The 12,218-nt window shown below is 49.1% G+C and overlaps 1 protein-coding gene across 10 annotated transcripts in view; it reads right to left on the reverse strand.

The window, feature by feature from the left end:
• DAPK2 (death associated protein kinase 2) overlaps nucleotides 1–12,218 on the reverse strand; it is a 114,983-nt gene that overhangs the window by 26,186 nt on the left and 76,579 nt on the right. For all 10 annotated transcript variants that reach the window (XM_081049488.1, XM_081049490.1, XM_081049495.1 and 7 more), the window contains one exon: nucleotides 1,655–1,784. In XM_081049488.1, the coding sequence (XP_080905614.1) occupies nucleotides 1,655–1,784 (130 nt within the window). The remainder of the gene's footprint in view (nucleotides 1–1,654; nucleotides 1,785–12,218) is intronic.

Below are 12,218 nucleotides of genomic sequence, written 5' to 3' on the forward strand. Positions count from 1 at the left end.
AACACTTGGTATGACTTAACTAAATTAACGTATACATTTTTACCATATATGTGAATGGTGGACAGTGACTGCTATCTCAGAAAATGTTCAAGAATAGATGTCTTGCACCCCAGGTTCGAACTGGCTCTGCCACCAACTCACTGTGTGGCGTTGGGTATATCATTTTGAATGTGGCTCCTTACCATCGCCGTATCTGTTCCTAGTACCTCACTGATAGCTGTCATACAGAAGGTGAAGAATCACCACTGGGTGACCTTAACTAAACTCTTCCAGCTCTCTAAGTCCACATTTGTTAAACTAGACCAGATGATGTGAAAAGAGCTTTCCAGCACTCCTATGCGGGGTTTGATGTCGTGCTTCCACAAATGGTAAGCCCCTTGGAGTCAGGGTCTTCTTAGAGAGACAACCCAGTATGATGGAAAGAGCACAGGCTTTTGTGAGGATGTTATCTGTATTTGAGTCTTAGCTCCACCACCTACTGGCTGTTTTGCCCTGAACAAAGCAGTTGATAGAGAAAATAATTAAATCTGCTTCATGAGGTGCTTTGAGGATTAACTGAGATAATGTCTGTGGAGCACCACACATACCCTGCTTCCCCGAAAATAAGACCTAGCCAGACAATCAGCTCTAATGCATCTTTGGGAGCAAAAATTAATATAAGACCCAGTATTATATTATCATGTTATGTTATGTTATATTGCATTATATTACCGGGTCTCATAGTAAAATAAGACTGGGTCTTATATTAATTTTTGCTCCAAAAGATGCATTACAGCTGATTGTTCGGCTAGGTCTTATTTTCGGGGAAACACAGCAGTACTTGGCACACAGCAAGATTCCCCTACTGAGGAGGTCTGTGGGCGCTCTGCAGGGCCATTCCATAGTATCTGCAGAGCATGTATATGTGGCCTGAAAATCCATCAGAGTGGATGCTCTGACACATTCTGTCTTCGTTTTTGATTAGAATGTGGTCAGAAGTTTCAGCACCCAGGTTTTAAGGAGACCATACCTTCCCTCCATTTCCAAGACCACTCCAACTCCCAAAGCAGAGAGACAGTGGTTCTCAACTCTCGTTCCTTTCCCCTTTGCAGGGCTGTTTCGTTATGACCCCCAGCCTGCAGCCCCAGCCCCACAAGGGAGTTTCTGGGGCTGGGCCACAGGGGAGAGAAACAGAGGGAAGAGGAGCCTCCAGGGCCCCCCATGTGTGAATAACGGCACCCAGGACAGGTGAGTATGTGGTCTGGCATCTGGCAAATGATTCCCCTTTTTCTTTTCAGGAAATCAAATGCTACTCCAGAGAGTTGAATTTACAGCAATGCAAGAGGGTGAGGTAATTTTAAATCTTCACAACAAACTCGTTGATGAGCTGGTGGTGGGGCCAGCTCTGGGAGGGTTTATCTCTGCCTCTAGCAGAGTGGCCTCTAGCCACACCTGGCCTTCCTAGGTCCCACTGGGCGCTCAAAGCCAGCCCTGGACCCTCACCCAGAGGCTCAGAAAGACTTCTCCTTCCCCACCCATTAGGTGTCGAGGAGGTCTCCCAGGCATCATCTCTCAGCACAGAGGCTGTAGTCCCAGACGCAGGGTTTGCTCCTGGGATTTCCTTACCTTTTCATCCCAGATTCTTTGCTGGGAGAGAAATAGGCCTAGGACTCACCAACAAATTCTGGCGTGCCAAAAATATTCTTAAATTCAACTCCATCTTCTATTTCATGAGCCAGGCCAAAGTCAATCAGCTTGATGTGTGGAATGGGAATATTCTTGTCTAACAACATAATGTTTTCTGGCTGGAGAACAAAAAAAGGAAAAGAAGAAAAGATGGCAATTAAAGCCCCGTATTGTGATTTTGCTTTGGGCTGGGGTGGGGTTTGGTGTTCTTTTTTTAGGAGACGAAGACCACAGGAACTCTTTCTTGTTTTTTTGTGTCCTCACTCTTCTTCTGGGAACGCTAAAACAGGCCAGCACTGAGGGCAACAGCTCGGTTTTACCAAAACCGCTGCTCATGGCAGAAACGGAGATGTTGGCTTTCATCACCCTTTCTGTCTCTGAATGGCAGGTCCCTTCAGTGCAGTGCCTCTGTTTCTCTATCTGTCAGAAGCAACCAGGGAGATAGATACCTGCAGTATTTCCTGTAAACAAAACCACCGCCTCTGTATAAATGTGATGGGGGCAGAGGCATCGCAGCTGAGCCTCCTCGGTTTACACTTGGCTTATTGACCTTCATCTTCCTGACCACCTCTTTCCCCAGGCCAGCCAGCTTCCTGTTGACAACACTTTTCTCCTCTAGACAAATGGTGTGGCTCACACTTCTCTGTGTGTTTAACTAATTTTGTCCCTCAGCAGGACACAGGGAAAATGTACCTGATTTCCAGGGAAAATACCAGCTGCCCCGGCTATTTCCAGCCGAGCAAACAGCTGCCAGATCTGACATAACAATGCGCATGTGTGTTGGTGGCGGGACAGCCCCTGCCCTGGCCTCATACACCCTGGGCTCCCCGTGAGGCCAGAGCAGAATCCTAAGTCCTGCTCACCTCCACCCAACCTCTCAGAGTATGCACTGAGTGAGCATGTCCCTCTGTTTCACCCTCTTTCCTCCCATTCCCACCATGACTATCCTAGACTCCATTCAAAGTGGAATGTCCTGACAATATACAACCACACAAAAACATGTACACAAATGTCACAGGAGGATATTCATAATGTAACAGTGACATTATATCTTCTATTTTGAGATTTAAACCTCTGATGTGTTAATAATTCGATTTGACAGTGTGGTGTGTCTTGGGACTTTTTTAAAGTTTTTCTTTTCCTTGCTTCCCTCCCCGCTGGGCAAACCTGAATAATTCTGTTTACTATACATTTACTATGCAAGTGTCTACCAACTGATGACTAGATAAACAAAATATGGTGTATCCATATAGTGAAGTCCAGCCATGAAAACGAATGAAGGCAAAGAGAAAAAATAAGGATTGAGGTACCGAAACATGTCACAGCACAAATGAATGTCGAAAACATTATGCCAAGTGAGAGAATCAATTACAAAAGACCATGTATTACATGATTCCATTTACACGAAATATCCTGAATAGGCAGATCCATAGAGACATAAAGGAGATTAGTAGTTGCCTAAGACTGGGGGAATGGGGAGTGACTGCTAATAGGTACAGGGTTCCTTTTGGGGTAATGGAAAATTTCTAAAGTTGATTATGGTGTTAGTTGTACAACTTTGTAAATTGTACACTTTAAATGAGTGAAATATATGGTATAGGACATCTCTCAAGAAAGCAGTTTTAAATCAATAAACAAACAAAGAAACAGATGTCTGTATGTTTAAGAAACTGAATGTCCCTATTTCTCAAGCTACTGAAGAATTTCCGGCCTTGCACCTTTGCTCAGATCACTTGTTCCACCCGGCAAGCCTCTGCGCAGTCTCTGCCCGCCAAGATCCTAGCTGGGCTTCAAAGTCTAACCCACCCACCTCATCCTGAAAACCCTCCTCAGCAGCACTAACCATCGCTACCACCCGAGGTGAACTCTCCCTCTCCCAGGCTCCTCCGAGCTTATCTGAACCTTTTTGTTGTGACACTCATCTCGCTTTCCCTTGTCCAAGGGTCCTTGCTCCCTTTGTCCTAACTCCCCTACGGGATCCTTGGCAGGAGAGGGGATTCAGGTCTTTGCATCTTGGCCCCCCCAGCGCAGAGCACAGAGGCTGGCAGGCCGAGGCTGGCCCTGTTAGCTGAACGGATTCTGGATCTGGACTAAAGACACCCCAGGAACCTCCACCCCAAATTTCCCGGCACCACGATGTCTCTGTGACCTCACATCACAGTGGCTGAAAACTTTCACTCAAGTGAGCTGGCCCTTTTCAAAAAAATAAATGATACATTTCCTTTAGCATTTTTCAGGCTTGTTTATTCTTTCTTCCCCCCTGGAGATTTCTCTCAACTTTATTTTGAAATGTGTCCAAGTCTTTTTCCAAGGCAGAGGCGAGTTTTAGGCTCTGTAGAAAGGAGAGTGAGGACACGGTAAGGTCAGGAGACAGGACCCAGGCAGGTGGCCCTACTCCAGTGCCTCCAACCCCGCTGTCCAGCAGCTGCCCACGGACTCCACAAGGGTCCGTGCAGTCAGCTGCACGCTCCCCACTGCACACCACGTCCTGGGAAGGTGGCTTTTCCTCCCTCCATTCCAGCGCATTCCTCAGCCACCTTGTTGGGAACTTCTCTTCTCTTCCAGGGAATGACCTTGAGGCTTGTCTCTGGGGCCAAGGCCCAGAACCTTCTGAGCACCTCAGGGTGCTTGAGGTCCGGGCACTACCACACAAGACTCTGAATGAGTATAGGAGCCGCAGTGGACAGAGGCAGACACCCCAGGTCTGGGAACCCCGGGACCATGGGGCAGCAGGGACAGGGGTGGGGAAAGACAGGGAGGAAGGAAGAACAATTTTCCCAGGCAGCACAGCCCTGAGAGGTGAGAAGCGTGCTTGCTTCGCATCCTCTCTTCTCAGTGGCCCACAGTACAGGGGAAATAGCCTCTCCATCGGCTTGTGAGAACCTCGCGGCAAGGCCACATTTTCTCACCTGAGTCCCGCCTGCTCCCAGCCCCATTCCAAGAACCTAACACACAGCAGATGGCTTCTCCCCTGCTTGCAACACTCTCCCTGCATTCCGCATCCCAAACCTGGCTAATTCCTACTCACATTTCAGTAAAAATAGTACCTCCTCTAGAAGGCCCTCTCACGCGCACACACACACGCCACCTATTGCAGTGCTTCTTCCACTGTCTCAGGGTGGTGGCTTACTTACCTGTCTCCCTGCACTGGGCTGTAAGCTTCCTGAGGGTTTCGCGCCTATCATCTACCCAAAGCTTGGTGTAGAGCCTGGAATCCATCAGGTGCTCAATAAATGATCCCTGAGTGAATTCAGGAGCCATTTAGTAAGCTGCAGCCATGTGCACTGGGCACGTGACATATTTTATACCTCACTGAAATGAACCCTCTCAGCTTATGCGGTGGGTAGTATCATTCCTGTTTCAGAAAAGAAACCACGACTGAAGTACTGGCTTTCACCTCCGCCTGACAGGCTCCAGTGCTTGTGCTCCTCACCACCAGACTAAATGATCCCCTTCCCTGCCTTTCAAGGGTCCTGGGAAGCTATCGCAGGAAGAAGTGGGAGTGCCGCTTGGCCTGGCACCTGGGGTGGCCTCCCAGCCCGGCACCTTTCCTGCTCCGGCACCTGCTCCCGGCCCTGGACGCCTTTTCTTCCAGTGATGTTTTTACCCCGGTGAGGGGCCCCAACCCTCGCCCCTGGCCTGGCCCTCATGCAGTGAGTGTCCAGAGACAGAAAGGACCTCCTGGGCTGGATTTCCTCATCTCAGTGAGAAGACAGAGATCCTGGCAAAGAGAGTCCCAGGGTGGGTCTGAATGAAGTGACGTGACCTGGGAGTTTCAGACTGGGAGCTTGCCCTGGGGCAGCAAGGCTGTTCTGACGGATGCTCAGGACGTGGGTTCTTGTCCCCACCTCAGCACTGGGCCATTTGGACCAGATGTATCTTCAGGCTTAGACTTGCCCTGACTGCGAGAACACAGAGGCCATGGGAGCCAGTGCTTCGTGCCTCCTTCCCAGGCCACCAAGGCGATTTCAGCCAGTCAGAGGAATTGGACTCCACATCTATAGCTCCTTCTGCTTTCAGAAAGGCTTTCTTCTTGCTATTCTAACCTCCACTAATGGCCTGATGATACCCAGGAGGTAACGCAGGGACTGACATTTACCAAATATGTACCAAGACAAGCAGGGCACCAGTGTTCTACACTAGTCATCCTTGCAGCCACCTGAGTGGTAGGTACTATTATCAACCCCATTTCACAGATGAGGAAAACAGAGGCTCAGAGAACTAAAGCATTTGCCCAAGGTGCAACAGCTCATAATGGCAGAGTCAGGGGGCGCTTCCTGGGCAGTCCAGCCCTGGCTCTCTTCACCATATTACCCAGTTTGGTTAAACATCTTCAGTAGTCCCACTGACCATCAGAGAAAGCCCAATGCCCCGCCTGATATTTAAGGCCTCCAAGGCTCTGCACTGGCTCCCCCACGCTGTCTTTCCAGCCTCACTGCCCATCACTTGCCTGTACCTGTCCCATATCCCCTCAGGGTGGTATTACCACTCCAGAACAATGTCTCCATTTTATCCTTTGCTCCTGCTCTTCCCCTTGCCTAGAATGCCTTTTCTATTCTTCTTCACACTCTAAGAGCCTATCCCCCCATCCCTGCCTCCTTGTGCTCCTTTACTCTTCAATGAAATATTCCCTGACCTTGTGTTCTAATCCACTCCGCGCGGACCGAGCAGTCCGCGTTGCAGGCTGTCCCTCATGTTGTCACGCCGCTTTTCTGGGTGGTGGCCTCCCGGAGAAAATTTGAGTCAGTTTCAAGGGTCCCAGCATCCCTGCAGTGTCCTGCATCCTGCGCATTTCATTAATATTTGCTGACATGAATTGAAAGAATTGGGTGTCAGTGGTCCTTCCCTGTCTGCCCCGTGGAGGTCTCCCACCACCACCAGTAAATTCGAGTGCACTCCTCCCCACAGGGATGCTAGAGGGAGGGGTCAGGAGGGAAAAGGTCAGGGAGGCCCCCCAGGGTAGCCTGAAGGCCAGCACAGCAGCAGTCCCGCCAAGGGTTTAGTCTAAGCTTCTTTGCTTCCCCACTCCCCAAACAGGGTGGGGGAGGGTACTAGAAAAGGGCCCAGGCCGGGTACTGGGAAACTCCACTTTCAGCTTCACCCCAGGCTGTGAACTGAAGCAGTCCAGGTCCTCTCTCTGGGCCTCAGTCCCCCAACTCTAAAATAGACACGGGATGATATCCCAAGTCCCTTTGAGCTCCAGGCTCTGCAATGGCAAGGTGGCACAACCTCCCGAGCTGGAGGGGCCAATTCCCCAAGGCATGGCATGCAACGGCTCAGGTCTCCAGGCCCCAGGTCAGGAAAAAAGAACAGGCAGCTGTGACCACAAGCCTCTGGGCCCAAGCCAAACTGGCCTCGGGGGTAGTATGATCCTATCTCTGCTCCCTCGCTCCTGTCACTCTCCGCCAGCTTTATTTACATCAGCTAAATAGTTCACCTACGCACCTGACATCATCTCAAAAGCACGACTGGAGGGAATGATCATGTTCTCCTAGGTGCTGCCACTACCCAGGTCTCACGGAACGGCCACCAGGGGGTGAAACTGCCCTCACCTATCAAAATAAACCCACCCCGCTCAGCCCACCAGGCAGGCAGCTGTGGAAGAGGCCAACATGCCCCTTCGTGTTCTAGTGGGTCTGGCCAGGGGTGCCTGCTCTGGTGACAACCAGAAGCTGGTCCTCCAGGTGGGATGCAGGTGTATGGGTGATCCCTAGCACAGCATGTCCAGGAGCCCCTGCTGATGAAGGCAGCCAGGGTGGGGGGGCTATGTAGTAAGGTGTAAATGACCAGAGCTTAGAGTCAGGCAGGTCTGGGTTAAACTCCTAGCTCTCACAGTGAAACCTGGGCAGACATTGGATCTTTTAGAGCCTTTGCGTCCCATCTGTAAAATGGGACATCTACCAAGGCAGAGTTGTTCTGATTCTGAATTGCTCCACGTAAGGAGTGATACTCAGCACCATTTGTTCACTCCCTTCTGGGATGCAGAATTGACTGACAACAGTCATCCCTGAGAACTTTCCGGAATCCCTACTGAATCACCTGCACACGGCTGAGGATTGTGACCTGCACAGACCCACCTCCTCCCCCACTCATCTTCTGCTTCCCTCTTCCCGACCCGTTTCACCCCCAGACTCACAGTGTTGGGCCTGCAAGGGACCTCAGAGATCATTTAGTCCCTTCACGTTTCAGAACAAGCCAGAGAAGTCAAGAAACGGCCAAGTCTACTGAGCAAGGAGCAGAGCCCAAGTCTGCTGGCCCCCAGCCTAGTGTCCTCTCCAGGTGTCTGTGTGGCCTGCCTGTCACTGGATAAGGCGGCTCAGCTCAGTAGAGCAGGAGCCTGGCCATAGGACAAGGAACCTTCACTGGAAATGTCAAGCACAGCTCCAGATTATTTAGGAAGTGCCGGGGAATCTGAGAAAACAAGGCGGTTCCATGCCAGGGCTCTGTGGACAGGTTTCCATGGTGCTGCAGCTCACTCTCCTCCCAGCACACTGTAAATAAGACCACACGCAGCCCCTCCCCACCAGCCTCCAGGGTGGCCCAAACCCCATGCCCACCTCCATCTAGCTTTCAAGGCCTCCCACCTCTGGCCAGCTCACCATCTGCCACAGCCTGGCTGACCTCCTCATCACTGCTACCCCAACCTGCAGCTCACCCTGTGGAATGCCTTCCTGACAAGCTCCTTCTCCCTGCTCACCACCCAGATCCAGCTCTTTTACTCTGGAACACCTTCTGTGACCTTCCCCTACAACACCCATGGGCCTGCATGGTACCCTGATACGCCTCTTGCAGAGACTCAACTGCACTATAATTACTTCCTTACATGTCTTCTCCGCATTATACTGAAGCCCCACAAGGGGGGACAGGGGCCTTCCTCTCATTTTCATTCCTAGAACCCAAGAGTGGCTGGCACTGTCGTAGGTGCTCAGGAATTGTTCACTGCATACATGAACGAATGAATCAATGTAATCAGACGCATCTCCTGCACATCCTGTTTCCAGGCAATCAATACAGACAGTGGCTCAAACTTAGAACCTGGGTTTGAATCCATGTGTGACATTTACCAGCAGTCTGACACTGGGCAAGATACTTAGCTGCTGTTGACCTCAGTTTCTCCTCCATAAATTAAGAAAATAATAAAACCTACCTTAAGAGGGTTACTAAGAGGATTAAACAAGTGTCCTGTAGCCGTTATCGTCATCTGTCATTATTTCCTTGATCATGTCTCTCCTTCCCAGAATGATAGTCTTTATTTTATCATCTGCCTATTGAAATCCTACCTATCCTTCCAGGTCCAGCTAAAATTCTAACCCCTCTACAAAGTATCATCTGAATACCTAGCCCAGCGCTTCTTCCTTCTCCCGGCTCCATGCTCGTGCAGCAATCTTGACCTGCAGCATTAAGTTTGCCAAGAGCTCTGTGTGTCAGTCTTGCCTGCCCCACAGATGGCACACGTGCTGAGGCCAGGGCCTGCTTCTCATACTTTTCCTGTGTTACCTGAAAGCACAGGGCTTCATATATAGCAAGACCTATCACACTTAGTTTGCAAAGCATTCACACACATCTCATTTGATTCTCACTCTGATGCAGGTATTGTCATCACCCCCATTTTACAGATGACTAAACAGAGGCTCAGAGAGGTGACGTGCTTGCCCGAGGTGGCTCAGCTAATAAGCAGTGGAGCTAAGATTCAAGCTCTGGCTGACTCCAAATCCTGTGTGCTCTCCCCTCTCCCATGCTGCCTCCCTTCCTCTAGTTGATGCACAGTGCCCACTAGGATCACCCTGCCTGCTGCCAAAGTGGGCATTTCCATCTCAGCTCTGGTGCCTAATCAGCTTGCCACGCAGCTGTATGTTTTTCCCAGAAAACTCAGCTGTGGCTTAGGGAAGGGCCCTAACTCAGTCGCATTGGATTTGTTAAACCACAGCCTCCCTCCATTCCCTCACGACCTCCTCCTCTGGGGGAGGCCACTGCATGGCTGTGACCTCCCGCTGCCCTGCCGGGGAAAGCAGAAAACTACGACTACTCTCTCTATGCTCTTGTGGGGGAGAGAAAGGGAAATAAAAATTCAACTTCAAGGCCATTCTAGGACCATTGGCCTTCAGCCTTGAGCCAATCAATCAGCAATGCTGCCTCTGTGGTCTGTGCCACACACCAACTAGCATTTGCCATAGGCTCTCCCCACACACAACTTTATTAAATCATCCCAGCTGCCAAGCTGTGGACGGCCAGTGCCCTCATCTAAGCAGTGAGGAACCTGGGCCTGGTTGCAGGTATTCTGCTCTGCTTTGGGGGCCCTATCTGAGCTAGTTGCCCATTGGAATCCCCTGGGGATGGTGTTAAAAATACCAAACTGATTAAATCGACTCACCAGGAGTGAGGCCCCAAAATTGGTTTTGTAAAGCAAGCTCTCCATGGAAGTCCAGAGCAGGCAGGGCCCAGGGTTTGGGAAGCCAGCGCTAAAGAGGACCCTGTCATCAGACAGACACGAGTTGAAATCCCACTTCTGCCCCGTGCTAGCTGTGTGACCTCAGCAAGTCATTCACCTCTCTGTGCCTTGGCCCAACATCTGCAAAATGGGAATATTTAATATGGTAATGGATTCTGAGGAGGCATGATGAAGCCCTAGGAGCCTCCCCGATCTGTAAAATGGGTACCACCACAGAACCTCCTTCACAGGGTTGTGTGGATAAAATGAAGAGACACATGCAGAGCACTCCAAGAAGAGCCTGCATGTTTATTGTGCTCAATAAATGTTGGCTGCCATTATTACCACACCACTGCTGCCCACAACAGTCAGCCTGCATGTAGCGCTATCCTGGTGACAAACGCTTTCACCTAGAGGATCTCAGAGAACCAGGACAGTGCTAGAGCTGGCGCCTACTGGCTCATGACAGCCGATGGCTCAATTTGCAGGAATTTTGCCAGCCAGTTGCTAAAGCACTAATGTAATATGATTTTGATATTAAAAAATTAAATTATACAAACTTATATAAATATTACTTATATAATTATCTTAACCTAAGTTTAGTTATAAACTTAAGTAAATTTAAAACAATACTTAAAATTTATCGCTTCCTAATTTTTAATTATATTTTGGTATCATCTATGCTCTTGAGGCTATTTCTGCCTTTTAGCTCTGTATTGGGGAAATACTATATAATGGTGTGCTCCTGCAACCCTCTTCCCAGCTCTAGTCAGTGATGTCACATTGATACCTTGAAATTGGCCACAGTGAGTGCATTTACACCACTGAAATTGGCAGACATTACAAATCAAGACTTGATTTATTGTCTTCTTGATTCTAGACTTAAGAAGTGCTAAATGGGCCGGCCCGGTGGCTCAGGCGGTTAGAGCTCCATGCTCCTAACTCCGAAGGCTGCCGGTTCGATTCCCACATGGGCCAGTGGGCTCTCAACCACAAGGCTGTCAGTTCAATTCCTCGAGTCCTGCAAGGGATGGTGGGCAGTGTCCGCTGCAACTAAGATTGAACATGGCACCTTGAGCTGAGCTGCCACTGAGCTGCCGCTGAGCTCCCAGATGGCTCAGTTGGTTGGAGCACGTCCTGTCAACCACAAAGTTGCCAGTTCGACTCCTGCAAGGGATGGTGGGCTGTGCTCCCTGCAACTAGCAACGGCAACTGGACCTGGAGCTGAGCTGCGCCCTCCACAACTAAGATTGAAAGGACAACAACTTGAAGCTGAATGGCACCCTCCACAACTAAGATTGAAAGGACAATAACTTGACTTGGAAAAAAGTCCTGGAAGTACACACTGTTCCCCAATAAAGTCCTGTTTTCCTTCCCCCATAAAATCTTCAAAAAAAAAAAAAAAAGAAGAAGAAGTGCTAGAGAAGATCACTGAATAAAGTCTGTAGCCATTATTTTGTGAATAGCACAGAAAATTCAGGAAATTTTTTTTCAATATGCAGAAACTATTAAGCTATTCAGCAAAGACGTCACTCATGTCACTGGTAAACGAATACAATTCCAATGCGGATCTTCGTGGTTGCATTTTGAATGAAGTTCCGACACATATCTTCATGGTTTCATTTTCACCTTACTTGTTAATGTAAACAAAAATAGCAACCAACATTCTTGTTGGACCTATACTCATTTGTCAACTGCATCCACAGGTTGGCTACTGATACAAGAGTTTGGCAAAAACCAAGGAAAGTGTTCTAGAAAATTTACAATAAAAATGATGCTTCTGTTATTTGTAAATTGTATTATAAATCTTTACCTCATAAAGTTTATAGTAAGTGTGTGTATTTACACGTGTGTACGTGTGTACATGTGCGTGTGTAGCCACATTTGTTTTCCAGAGGTCTGGCTGTTACCAAAACAGCACTGCACAGAAACTCATTGAAGTTGGTTACTGTCTCTGTTTTCCAGATGAGGACCTGAGAAACAGGAAGCTAAGTAACTTATTTAAGGCCACACAACTAATAAGTGGTGGAGGCAGGTTTAAGGCCAGGTCTCCTTAGTGCCAAGGTACCTGCTCTTTCTACCACCCTCACTGTTTCCAGAATCAGATTCTTTCACTCCTACTGAG

This window comes from Rhinolophus hipposideros, assembly GCF_964194185.1.
Source record: "Rhinolophus hipposideros genome assembly, chromosome: 5".
NCBI lineage: Eukaryota > Metazoa > Chordata > Mammalia > Chiroptera > Rhinolophidae > Rhinolophus > Rhinolophus hipposideros.